Raw genomic sequence first — 13,255 nt, forward strand, 5'->3', positions numbered from 1 at the left:
GTAGGACTTCCTGCTGGCAGAGAAGGTGATGTCTCCTATATGTAGTTTCTTCATCAGTTCCCAAAGTAAGATTGATTGTTTACACTGGCTGTTAGTATTTGAGAGCTCCACACCAGAGCCAGCCTTAGCGTTTTTGAGTCAGTCTGCCCTACAATTTTGTGCCCTCCTGTGCATTGTAAGGGACTTCTGTCACATCCCTAAGCAGAGAGCTGAGCTGAGGTGTTGCGGGGGGAGGGGAGCGATACCGAGATGATTCTTTGGCATTGTCCCCAAAGTTATCTTGCTCTGTGTGGGTGGGAGCTGGGGGCAGGGGGAGGGAATCTTTAGCTCCCAGCCTCCCGCTGCAGCAACGTAGCCCAGCTGGTCATGCAGGCATCTGCACATAGTGCAAGGGTTGGTCAAATAAGCAGGAGCTGGGGGCTGCTGGGTCCCAGACCTGGAAAGCTGTGTGTGTTCAGGTGCAGTTTAGGACTTGACATAGCCCTTAATGCTGTTACTGTCATTCTGGGCAGTAGGGGGGGCAACCTCCTCGCTCCCTATGGGGAAAGTGAAGCACAGAAATTAAGGTCTCATATGCGGGTGCATTGCAGCAGGGACCACAGGAAAAGTGGCCTGATTTTCAAAGGTGTTGAGCATCCCCAGCTCTCACTGTAGCTAGAGGGTGTTGTGGGTGCTTAGCATCTTTGGGGAAAATCGCGCCAGTAATCCTCGTACTGGAACACATGCACACAAGGCATGGGCAGTCTTCAGCCTGCTTTTTCCTAACCTTTCAGTGGAACCCATCCAATGGTCTTTTAACACAGTGGGTTTTGTATAGGAAAAAAATATACATCTCTCTCTCCCTTCCAGATCTGCCCTTCCTTTCTTCCTCCACTGCTGGGGTCCTAGGTGAGCCAGTCTCCCCATCTCTCTCTTTGCCTTGCCCCATATCGTCAATCCCCTCTTGGTTCTTCTTTCTTTCCCTTCCCACTGGCCCAGGGAAGGAGAGCAGGCACTGGTACCATGGCTCTGATATCTGGCCTGATATCAAGAGGAGGGTTTCAGGGCCCTGGCTCCAGATCAAGTCCAAACATCCATACAGCTCTTTTTAACCCCACAGCACGTGCTCCACACCGCTGCCAGTAGAGCCAGGCTCTGAGACTCGCTGCTGTGGGTTTTTTGGTGGTGTAGATACACCTTTTGCAGCCACTAAAACCTGATTAACCAGGGCAGCAGGTCTAGCCCCTGCCTGCCCCGCATGCCAATCCCAGCTTAGGAGCAATAAGGCTTTTGTTGCCAGTTATTTTCCTGTTATTGTGTCTTCCAGGGATTTGAAGACTGCCTGGTCTTCGATGAGTTAATGGACCAGTTCCACAATGATCTGAGTGAGTAAATCCCTGGGCATGGAAAATGGACTGGGTGGGAACTCTGCGCAGTGTCGTCTGAAATCAGTCACCAAAAGCTTCTCCCAGGGATGTGCCCCACATCTACCTGTGAGATCCAGGGAGACGCCTACTGGGAGGGACAGTCAGGAATTGACCATTTGACCAGGAGTCTCCCTGGGTATCCTCCCCAGGAAGGAAGAGTCACAGAATCATAGGATCATAGGGTTCGAAAGGACCGCAAGGGTCATCTAGTCTAACTCCATCTAGTCTAGTCCTAGCCAGCGTCTGCTGAGTGGCTGCAGCACCAGGGGGCTGGAAAGTATTTTGGGTTTATTGAATTGTCCTTGCACTCCCTGTCCTGCTCCCCCACACTGTGGGTCTCTCACTGCTGAGAACAACAGTAGGATAGATCTGTGCCTTGCAGTGATCCCTTGGTGAATTCCTGCCTCCCCACGGGGTGGGATCTCCACCCCACAGCTAGGGGTGAGTGTTTGGGAGAGTGGGGAACCCCCACCACACTGAGAATCTCTGAACACAAGGGCTCTCACTGATGAACACCCAGTCGTTTCTATTTCCACTTCCTTCTCTCAGCACTCCTTGGCCTCCACTGGCTTCAAGAGCTGGTGACCCTAGTGCAGGAAATAGGAACATGGGGGCAGATCCTGTCACAGGGACACACCACGATGTTGGAGTCACCATGGAGAGTTCTCTGAAAACATCTGCCCAAGGTGCAGCAGCAGCCAGCTAACTATGTTAGGAACCATTAGGAAAGGGGTAGATAATAAGACAGAAAATACCCTAATGCCACTGTATAAATCCCTGGTACGCCTACATCTTGAATACCGTGTGCAGTTCTAGTCACCACATCTCAAAAAAGATATATTAGAATTGGAAAAAGTGCAGGGAAAGGCAACAAAAATGATTCAGGGCATGGAACAGCTTCCATAAGAGGAGACATTGAAATGACTGAAACTGTTCAGCTTGGAAGAGAGATGACTAAGGGGGGATATGATAGAGGTCTATAAAATCATGACTGGTGTGGAGGAAGTGACTAGGGAAGTGTTATTTACTCCTTCTCATAACACAGGAACCAGGGGTCACCCAATGAAATTAATAGGTAGCAGTTTTAAAACAAACACAAGGCAGTGCTTCTTCACACCACGAACGCAGTCAAGCTGTGGAACTCATTACTCGGGGATGTTGGGAAGCCCAAAAGTATAACGGGATTCAAAAAGAATTAGATGTGTTCATAGAGGACAGGTCCATCAATGGCTACTAGCCAAGATGGTCAGGGATGTAACCCCCATGCTCTATGTGTCCCTAGCCTCTGATGCCAGATGCTGAGACTGGACGACAGGATGGTTCATTCGATAATTGCCTATTCTGTTCATTCCCTCTGAAGCACCTGGCACTGGCCACTGTTGGAAGGCAGGACACTGGGCTTGATGGATCCTTGGCCTGACCCAGCCTGGCCATGCTTATGTTTTTCTGTTGTCTGAATTGTACATGGCACAAGATGTGCCAAAGCCCCTCCGTTCTCAGCCTTCCCCAGGCTCCTCTCCCCACTTATTCCTACCGCCTTGTCCCTTTGCCCTGGGTGGGCTGACAGCAGGATGCCTTCCCCTGAGCCACTCTGTGTTCCCTGCTCATGCCCCATCTCCCCTGCGCTAGTGCCTGGCCGATGGAGGGTGCAGAAAGCAAGCCAAGTGAGGCAGGACAAGGACAGAGAGGACAGACTAGCGGAAGGTGAGACGTGGCCAGACAAGACTCATTGCAAAGACAAGAGCTTCGTGCCAGCCCTGTGACTCAGCAGCCAGAAACCTTAGCCTTTGGGAGCTGCAGGGTGTTAGCAGCTGGGGATTAGCCAGTGTCCACAGGGCTAATGGAGCAGGCAGTTTTCAGAGGCTGGAGCTGATGCAGCTGTTGGGTTCAGACAGTCCCAGAAGCCAGCCTCCCTGGGCTGGCATTCACTCTAGGCACCTCCTAAGAGGCAGGTACGTCGAGTGACAGGCACGTGTGCAGTGTGCCCTGGGTAGAAGCACACACACCATGGACACCCACACCCTGGCTTTGAACACAACGTGCTCTCAGTGGAGGAGCTGGGAGAGGGACTAGAAAGACAAAAGGCAAGGCCAGTGAGCAGACTGGCACCTAACTGGTTCCTTTACTGCAGGTGCTTGCCTGCCCGAGTTCTCCAGGCTGCGAGTACCCGATGACCATGCCATTTCCGATTTAGCCATGTACAACTACGTAGAGGTAAGTCAGCAGAGCAAACGCTGAGTGCAAACTCTGCACACAAGGTGCGGATCTTCCCCGTAACTAGGGCAGTGCTGCCCCAAGGAGTCCTGGACTCAAGCAGAGCCCTGTGGGGAAGAAGGAAGGAGACAGCAGCAGCTGAGCTTTTTTGATAATTGTGCTGAAATGTGTGTGTGTATATGTGTGTGTGTGTGTGTGTGTGTGTGTGTGCGCGCATGTGTGCACACATGCTGTTTGAAGAGGCAGATCTGCTGTGCCCTTAATGTACAGTCGGCAGGTCACAGAGATGTCTCCTGTCTCTGTTTTGTTGCAGTTACATGGATTCTGATACTGTCATCTGCCACTATGAACTTAGAGCTGGGGTGGGGCAGGGAAATAAGACTTGACATCTGAGAAGTCCCAGCAAGAAAACCCTTGCCCCCTGTTTTCTTACACGCATGCGCACACACACACCAGGAGCCCTCTTTCCAGTTCCTGATTTCCCAGCACCTTTGCTGAAATGAACAGAAAAATGGAGATTTAATGTTTCCAAGCGCAGCCTTTTCCCAGAAGTGCGGGAAGGAGTTGGTAGCGACAGAAGGAGGGGGGCAGATTTCCAGACGCAGGATTCTGGTTTTTGAGAGCTCTGATGCTTTGGGCCATGCCCAGGAACTTGGGCTGCAGGAGGCAGCCGTCCCCTCCTCTCTCTATGACTGCATAGGAATGCAAATCCCATCGACACACACACACACTGCAAGGGTCTGCGGGAGGGATCGGTTACTCTCCAGCAACTACACACAGAAATTGCAGACACTGAGCTAATCGATTTCCAGCACTCCCTTACACCACACTCCGAATGTCTGGCTGTACAAGTGCCACGGATTGTCACAGCTTTAGTTCAATCGGTGCATGGCCTGTGTGGAGACCAGCCCATAGAGAGGCCCAGCTAACTCATGGAAATAGATACATAAAATGTACTGCTCTAAATTCCCAGCTCCTCTTGTGACCCTATTCTCTGTGTTACTGTACTGAGGCACCCAGCTGTCCCAATGGATAGCATGATCCGGTTGCGTCTGGGGCTGTACACACCCAGAGGGACAGTCCCTGCTCGGAAGAGTTTGCAATCTACGGGCTAGGCTCCATGGAGAAGTTATACCAGTCTAAGCTAAGGTGTGAATTTAAAGCACTCTGGCTTCACTGGTACAAACCCCCCAAGTCGACACTTATTCTTGTCTAGAAGGGGCCTTTTCCAGTTTAGATGTCTTTAGAAGGGGTTAAAGCTAAATCAAAAAAGACACTTCTATTCTGGACTAAAGTAATCACACTGGAGGAGGTGGTGGTGCGTTTATACTGGTGTAACTATATCAGTCTAACTGGTAATACTTTCCTGTGTAGACAAGACAGACACAGGCTGGGAGGGAAATTGAGGCACAGCCGGGGAAGTGATTTGTCCATGGTCACCAAGCTCTCCTGACTTCCACTCCTGTGCTCAACCCACTGGGCTGTGCTGCTTCTCATCTGTGCCTATTGCTCTACATGGTTTTGGCTTCATGATTTGTCAGTCACTTCACCCTATCTGTTTGCTGTAGAGCACAGAGAACTTTTGCTAAGAGATCCTTCAAACTGACCCTGGTGCAAGCTTGCTAATACAAGGGGAGTCTCTGCTCCAGGCATGGTTTTAGCCTTAAACCCCCCTACCACCCACCCAGAAAAGCCTCTGACCCAGGCCAGGAGGTGGTTTACAGCTTTCTCCCTCATGCTAACTGGCCTAGCTAAGGACAGTGGCTCAGAACCCAGGATGTGCTTTAACTCAGGCTAGCAGCCACCCACTTTGCAGTGTGGACCCAGGTTAACTCGCTCGAGTGCTGCTGGTCTCCCAGGCCTTCCCACAACCCCCCAAAGCACAGACTCTTAGGGTGTCTCAGCACAAAGAATCCTGGAGCCTGCCCTCAGGCGGGTGCAGAAACGATAGGGCCGCAGTAACCTGGGTCAGGCCTTCCTGTGGGGACACTCACACCCAGGCTAGGCTAAGCAGGGTGCTCAGACCCAAGTGCCCAGCAGCTGGGTTGTCTGGACAGCGTAGTCCTAGGCTCAGTGGTAGGAACTGAGGATGAGGAAGGCCAGCTGAGGAAGTAGCTATTGCACGCAGGTGCAAAGCCTCCCTTTCAAACTCAGCACTTTGTTCCAGATGCGAGCACACGTTAATTCAAAGTGGTTCCTTTTCCGGAAGTACGTGGACAACTTTCTTCACCTGCTCATGCCCTCCACTATGATCCCGTTATACACAATGGTAAGGCCGGCTTTTCTGTCCCCTGCCTGTCCCCCAGGCTTATTCTCTGTTCTTACTGTACTTTGCAATCCGGTGCAGGTCACGTTCACTAGAATACGCTACCATGAGGCGCTGCAGCGCTGGAAATGGCAGAACAAGGTTAGTGGAAATTGGAGCTGGTTTCTACTGGCCCAGACGTCCTGAGTGTCTCATGTCCTCCCCTTTCACCCTCCGCAGGGGTGCTAGGACTTCTCACAGCCCCTCTGGTTGCGTTGGCCCGCCATCCTGGGCATCAGCACTGCTGGCCCTTGGCTTGTGATGTCCCTGGTTGCGAATCTGCACTGCCAGAGCTGAAACTGAGTAACTAGGGACCAGGAGCTCAGTGCTTCCTGAAAGAGCAGCACGGTGGAGCTCCAGTCTCCATGGGATATCCCCCCAAGCTGCGGGCTGGTCAGATCCCATACCCCCATGGAGGGAGCTGTGCCACTCAGGTACAAAGAACATGTGTCTTGCCTCAGCTTCCTGCAGGAGCAGACATTGGTACGGCTTTGTTCCAGTTCTGCTCCCTGCAGCATCTCCCCATGGCTCAGAGTAGCACATTTGTATTGTGGGCATCATGTCCCTCACTAGCAACTACTGCCCTAGTGGATAACAGTCTACTACTGCTGCTGACTTATGAAGGTCAGCTGCTGTGTGCTAGTGGTATTGAAAGTCCTGGGGGCAAGAGAAGGGGTTGTTATGTTAGCAAGTGAGGATAACTGAGTACAATGCCAAAGAGCCCTTCAGCTATGGGGGGGTCTCGGGTCATTTCTCTCTAATGGATGTTCACACAGAACAGCTGAGGGGGGGCAAGAGGCAGTCAGTGGGAGAGCACTGGGGAGGTGGCATGTTTCAGCTGTCCACACAATTGACTTGTGCATAGTGGCTCTTCCTCTTGCTTGGAACGAACAAACGAAGGGCTGGAAACATCCCTCTGGCATTACTCACTGGGTGCTATGGTAGCTGTGGGTTTAAGCACCACCTGCCAGCATGAATTCAGTCCTTCAGCTTGCATCTTTTCAGCCTAGGGTCCCCTTTTCTGAATTTATCACATGCAGCCCCCCCCCCCAGACGCCTGTCCACCCCAGCCTGCCACCCTGGTGCACATGATTGGTCTGCAACTCAGATGCCTTTGCCTGAACTTAGGCCAGACCTGGGGCGGATCATAGGTGGCCTGTTTGATATGATCCTTTCTGCCTAGTTACACTAAGTGATTGGCATAGGTAGCATCTGTCAGTGCTGGAGAGCACTGGCTCATACTTGTGACAGGGCACTTTGCTCACCACTAGGATGGCACCTCCTCCTGGTCATGCTGCAGAATAGCTCGCCAGATCAACACTCCTTCCCGCAGTTGCATGCCATCGCTTAGTCTCCTGCCCGTCTGCAGCCCTCTCTCATGCCACAAGCTGCTGCTGCCTCTTTGTGACTCAGTCCCCGCGGCCAGCTCTGTGGACGCATTGTCCCCTTCTGGGGCACCAGCGTCTCTCTCCCAAGTAGTCTCAGGCAGTTTCCCATCCACTGCCTTGGTGCCACACTTCAGTGACTGGCAGGGCAAGCCAGGCCTGCCCTCTGCTGCGGTTCACAGCTCAGGGACCCCCTAGCCAGCAGCCAAGGTCTGTTCCCTCCTGCATCTCATTGCTGTTCCCTGAGTCCTCCTACTGTCTGGCACACACTCCCAGGTTTGCCAGCCTCCTGACTCCCCCTCCCAGGAAGTAACTGTAGGTTACATGTCACTGTAGCCTTCTCCCAGTGAGTGACTGGACTGCAGAGCAGAGCAGAGCAGGACCCCCTCTGCCCCCATGCAGCCAATGTTTGGTCCTGTCCAGCCCAGCTCACTCCTCCCCAGCTGGGCTCCCTCTCCCTGCCCCTGCCCCCAGTCAAGAGATTGCTTAGTGGCCTGATTCCCCTCAGCTGTGACAGTCTGTTGGGTTAATTAGTCCCCTTCTCCACCTGCCTTAACTCTTCCAAGGCAAATGGGAGCTGCTGAGAGCACCAGGCCCTTCCTGTAGCACGTCTTCCCTCGGGGGGAACAAAGGGGTGTTCTCGAGTTAGCAGCTTGAGGCAAACTGGAAGTTCCCCCAGCTCAAATGAAAGACTATGGGGGATGGTAGGGCTTTCCTCCGCCTGCTAACACTTGTGAAATGTACAAACTGCCTTGTTTTCGCTAGGATTTTCCCACGTTAACTTATTGGAGTTAAGAATGCACCTTTTTCTGACCACTGAGATGTCTCGGCTGGCAGCTGGGTGACTGGAGAGGATCCTCCAGACCAGAGGAGGGGCCTGCAGTGCTATGTGCTGATCCACAGCCAGCTGGGGTTGATTCTCAGCAAACTACTGTTTCTGGTCATGATGGGGCTTCAGTGCTTTGCTTAGAAGCATTTGACCCTTGCTCTGGAGGTCCCCTATCTAGCAGAAAGGCTCCATGTTGGGTGAGGTTTAGTTTCTGCCCTAGGGCAGGAAAGAGGCAGGAGTATTATAAAGCGGTATGTGTACTCTGCTGTGGTTTTGCAGTTTTAGGCTGAATTTCTCCTTACACTTGCAGGTGATTAATAAAGGACTCTTCATAATTGGGGCAGCAGCAGCCCTAGGTGGCAGCTGCCTACTCATAAACTGGGCAACACGTAAGTCTGACATCTGCGCAGGAAAGCTGTGGAGTGGGATACTGCATCTCAGGAAAATTGGAAGTCTCTCGCTGGGAACACAACTCAAGGGAGCTCAGAGGGGACACGTGAGGATGTAAATTCCTCAGTGTTCATCCTCCCATCTGCTCAGGGGGGATCCCTCTCGACTATTCCAGGGGTGAGCAGGACATAAGTCATCGGAGTGTGCAGAGTGCTTTGAGATCCTTCCAAGGCACCATGCATTGGTACGTGTCTAATGAGAGCTGCTTTGAAATGCCACTGCACCTCACAAGCTGCATACATGCTGCCTGTCTAGTGTTTGGAGGAAAGCATGCACTAGACCAGTACTATCCCACTGAGGCTGAACATATTATTCACACAGGGCAAGGGGCCATAATCCATACTTAACTAGTCCTATTCTTAATCCAAGGCAAAATCATTGTTTCCCTTCTCCTCCTCCTGATGTGCCTCGTGGGAGGTGCTTGTCACCCACGAGCTTGTTGATTTCTGGGTGAAGCCCAGATTTCGCAATGGGTCCCCTGTTGGCTGCATTTGTAACCACAAAGTATGATCTGTACTGCTTATTTTTAAACTGAAAGTGTTGGTTGACAAGCATGGGCACTATCATGGCATCTGTGCCTGAGGCGCTGAGCAAACGGACGTAGCTTCAGGAAGTCGCTTTCAGGGAAAATGTTCCAGAAAGAACCTCATCCGTTGTCAGAAGATTCCTCCCACTCGGACTCCAGTGCAGAGACATGCTCACCTCAAGCCCCGGTATTTCCACAGGAAGGCTGCTGTCCACTCAGGATGGGATCAAACTCCCCTTAGGACTTTCTGCAGAGGAAGCACCTTATTGGTTTTCAAACTGGTTGTTAAGCATTTTCCTTGTAATATTGAAAGTCAATCTGCAGGCAGGCAGCTCCCTGACCTTAGGACACTGTCGCTGAAACAGGTTAGTTCGATTTACTTCTGGAAACTTTTATTCCTGTTTGAGTTTGTTAGAGCCAAGGATTTCCCTGAACCCCATCCCTCTGTTTGGAAGGATGAGCACTAGGATACAACCTCCCAGGGTTAGCCTGGATTCAGCAAGAGACTTGAGCATGTGGCTAACTTTAAGCAAAATGGAGAATCCCATTGACTCATGTGCATGAAGTCAAACGCTGGCTGAATTGAGACCGAAGTGCTCATGTAACACATGGGATTTTTGATCAAGAAGCTGTTATTTTGCCATTATTGCCTACCCAAATAAAAACTGTTTGAAACCCAAAGGTGGAACATATAAACCTTTGTGATTCAGACATATTTTGCCACTGGGTGTGTCTTCAGCTAACCAGTGCTCAGGGCTGCCTGGCCTGTTTGCAGGGGCTCCTAACACACTCTGTCTGACTGAGCCAGCTGACTCATTAGCCCAGGATTATCACCCAGCTCTCAGTAATCCTTACCAGTAGCAGGCTGATTGATTCCAATTAAGCCTGCAGCCACCTCAGTGACCAGGTGCTTCAGGTCACCTCTGCCACAGCTGTGACCCTTCTGTACCCAGGGCAGTCACTTGATAATGCCAAGGTCAGGGCAGGCTGCAAAAGGAGAGCAGATTCTCCCAGTGCTGGTGGGTGGCACTGAAGCCAACAAACTGTGCTTCTGATTTTCCCAAATTGGTTATCAAGAAGCCAGTACACAAATACACAAAGCCCCCTTTACTGCATTCCAGTCTCCGGCTCCCAGTCAGCCACTAGGTTCAGTAAAGAGACCAGTTATTCAAACTCTATGCTCTTTACTAAAAAGGTTCCCTCTGACCCCAAAGGGTCAGCCATACTACCAGGTCAATGTAAGTTTGGATCTTACCCAAAATACCACACTGCCAGCCAATCCTTTACTAACTAAAACTAAAGGTTTATTATAAAAAAGAAAGGAACAAACAATAAGAGAAATGTTAAAGGATTAGAGCAATCAGATACATACAAATGATTGAAAGTCCAAATACATCAAGTTTCTGGGAGAATTGTGGAGTTGCAGGCTTGTACAGTTCCTCTAGCATACATCCAGTATCTGGATAGGTCTTAGTCCTTTGGTTCAGTTGCAAGTGAATTGACCCAAAGGCAGGTATGTGTCTGTAGCTGAACAGGAACAAAAGACAAAATGGTTTCCCAGGCCACTGCCTTATATACCCCCTGGCCCTGGCCATGCTGTCTTGTGGAATTTTACAGGAACTAAGATGGAGTCCAGAGTCACATGGGCCAGTCTGGTGACTCATCAGGTATATCCCTGGCTTCTCCCCCTGGGCCCCTTGCACCTGGGAATGTGTTAATGGGCCATTAAGCAGGCTATTGTTTTGCAGCCATCCTGTCTGAGTCATTACCCAGACAGCACGATTTGAAATGCTGATATATCAAACATATCCATAACTTCCATCTCACATATAACACGTGAACATAAACATCATCATCTTACTTAGCACATTATAGCCTTTCTAACAGTACCTGACATGGCATATCTCACATGAATTATTATGATTTTGACACACTGATGTCAAACAATATACTAAATGTCCACCCCCCCCCAATCCAGCCAGCGTGACAACAGCCACCATCTTTATTAAGTAATTAGTATTTTTAATCTCATTCCACTGCCTTTCCTTTTTGCTGTTCCTCCAAACTCCTCTCTTCAGTGTTCTGCTCTGTCTGGCTGATCTGCTTGTAAGGTTCCTTCACGCTTGCTCCTTTAAATCCCTCCCTACCACTCCAGTGTGGGCATTCGTCAGCCAGTGTACACACAGCTGTACAGTGCAAAGGGGGGGTGAGTCCCCGCGCCCCCTACTCCCCTCAGAGGCTGCACTCTCTTAGGGCCCGCAGTGTTTCTGGGAGTAGAGGCAGGCGGACTGAGTGTGAGAGCGAGATCTCTGGCTTGCGAGTTTTCAAACTCAAATGGCTTCCGTGTATAAAAATCGATCACTGATTTTTTTTTTGAAAATGAAACAAATTGCCAGTAGAAAATTGCAGGGAGATTCTTGAAAAGCCTGGGCCCATTCCAGACCCTGTCCAGCAGCAAGGGCAGGGGAAATAAATGGCCAGGCAATGCTTTTGTGAGAGGCTTTCCCCAGAGACAGCATGGAGCTTAGCCTCATTGTTTTATTTCTCTGGGTTCGTGGTCTCTGCGACAGGACGTGTGGGTCTCTCAGTGCCCCACGCTATTGCATACCCCACTCCATGATGGTGCTCTTGGGAGTTTGCTCCAAGTCAGACAGTGGGGTGGAGCCTGGAGTGTTTTGCGTTTAATTCCAGCAGGGGATTTCATAGTCCACTCAGGGCGCAGCTGAGCCTAGAGAGATGTGGGGCGAGTTTCTGGGAAAAGAAAAGGGGTTGCTGCTTTGTTGTTTGCCAGAAGCTGGGAATGGCCAACCAGGTGGATCACTCGATGGTTGCCTGTTCTGTTCATTCCCTCTGAAGCCCCTGGCACTGGCCACTGTGGGAAGACAGGACACTGGTCTGGATGGACCCTTGGTCTGTCCCTGTATGGCCATACTTATGTTTGTTCATGTGTGGTCAGAGCTGTTTCTAGCGGTTTGGGGCTCAACACCCAGTTCAGCAAAGTACAGGTGTAATGATGTCATTCAGCACGTACATAACGTTATGAGCACGCTCCCGGTCCCACTGAAGTCAATGGGGATGAGCCACGTACTTAAACGTAACCCCTTGCTGTCCTGGGGCCTACAGAGCTAAGCCATGCATGGGGTGTGGCCAGAGCCTGGCCTGGGTTTTCCACGGTGTTTTTGGCTGCAGCCCCAGCGAGGGCATCTGGCTGTGCCAAGGCGTCCTGGAAGGTTTCCCTCCAGCTGTAGAGCCCGAGGCCCAGTCAGTCCTTGCCATGGGAGGCGTTTGGAGCTCTGCAGGAACCCCTCATCTCCCCTGTGACTCCGGCCTCCCATCGCAGATATCACGTGGCGTTTCCTGTCCCTACGGCCACGTTAACGCACGAGCGCTGCTGATGGCGGCAGCATTGGCCACTCACCCTAGCACGCCTCAGGGAGGGCTTGGGTAAGTGATACAAAGATTCCTGTGTCAGTGGGAGGAAGTGTGCCCATTGCCCATTGCACCAAAGAGGTAATACTGATGCTTCTCTGTTTCCGCTATGCTGTGCATACCTTCTCCTCCCCAGCCCCTTGAATGTGAGGGCATCTGTCAACATTCAGACACGAGTGGGCGCATACCCAGAGCCTGGCTCCCAGCACCTACCTTCCAGGGTGTGGGCAGCCCAGCTTTGCCACCAGCGCCCATTTCCAGCAGTCAGTCCCATGGTCATCAATCCTGCTATCATCTCGGGTGGCGGGTGTGCCATCCCCAGTGGCAGTGCAGGTCCAGATCACATGTACAAGCTGGAGAGGAGGAGGGAGTAAGGTACAGTCACCCCCACTGGTCTTTCACTGGCATCTTCTCCTGCCTCCACAGGGCCCAAGTTCCTACAGCAGAAAGGCAGGCTGGGGGTACGCAGGTCAAAGGGAGTCTAGTCAGTGTAAGGGGCGGTACAGGGGATAACTTGAACCAGCTTCTAAGTCACCTCGGAACAGGTTTTGTCCTTCTGCGACTGGACTTTAGATGTGTGTGAAATGACCTTGGGTGGGGTCATCTGTCTGCTGATGGGGTTGAAGCAGCCTGCCCCTGGGAGAAATCAGCCGCTACAAATGCTGGTGGCAGCCAATGGAAGGCATGGTGCAGGCTGGTGAGACGCATTTC

General features: G+C 51.5%; 1 protein-coding gene across 10 annotated transcripts in view; it reads left to right on the forward strand.

The window, feature by feature from the left end:
* The window catches only part of KMO (kynurenine 3-monooxygenase), a 39,989-nt gene extending 30,273 nt beyond the window's left edge, over positions 1-9,716 (forward strand). For 6 of the 10 annotated variants that reach the window (XM_067548791.1, XM_067548790.1, XM_067548793.1 and 3 more), the window contains 4 exons: positions 1,307-1,364; positions 3,538-3,620; positions 5,788-6,027; positions 8,450-9,716. In XM_067548791.1, the coding sequence (XP_067404892.1) occupies positions 1,307-1,364; positions 3,538-3,620; positions 5,788-6,027; positions 8,450-8,647 (579 nt within the window). In that variant the 3' untranslated portion in view covers positions 8,648-9,716. Of the gene's footprint in view, positions 1-1,306; positions 1,365-3,537; positions 3,621-5,787; positions 6,028-8,075; positions 8,256-8,449 lie in introns of those variants that run through there. The other 4 variants (XM_067548792.1, XM_067548797.1, XM_067548798.1 and 1 more) reach the window with 3 other exon arrangements.
* Positions 9,717-13,255: the final 3,539 nt, after the last annotated feature.

Source organism: Emydura macquarii, unplaced genomic scaffold (genome assembly GCF_026122565.2).
Source record: "Emydura macquarii macquarii isolate MOO-44397 ecotype Brisbane River unplaced genomic scaffold, CSIRO-AGI_Emac_v2 contig_1253, whole genome shotgun sequence".
Taxonomy (NCBI): domain Eukaryota; kingdom Metazoa; phylum Chordata; order Testudines; family Chelidae; genus Emydura; species Emydura macquarii.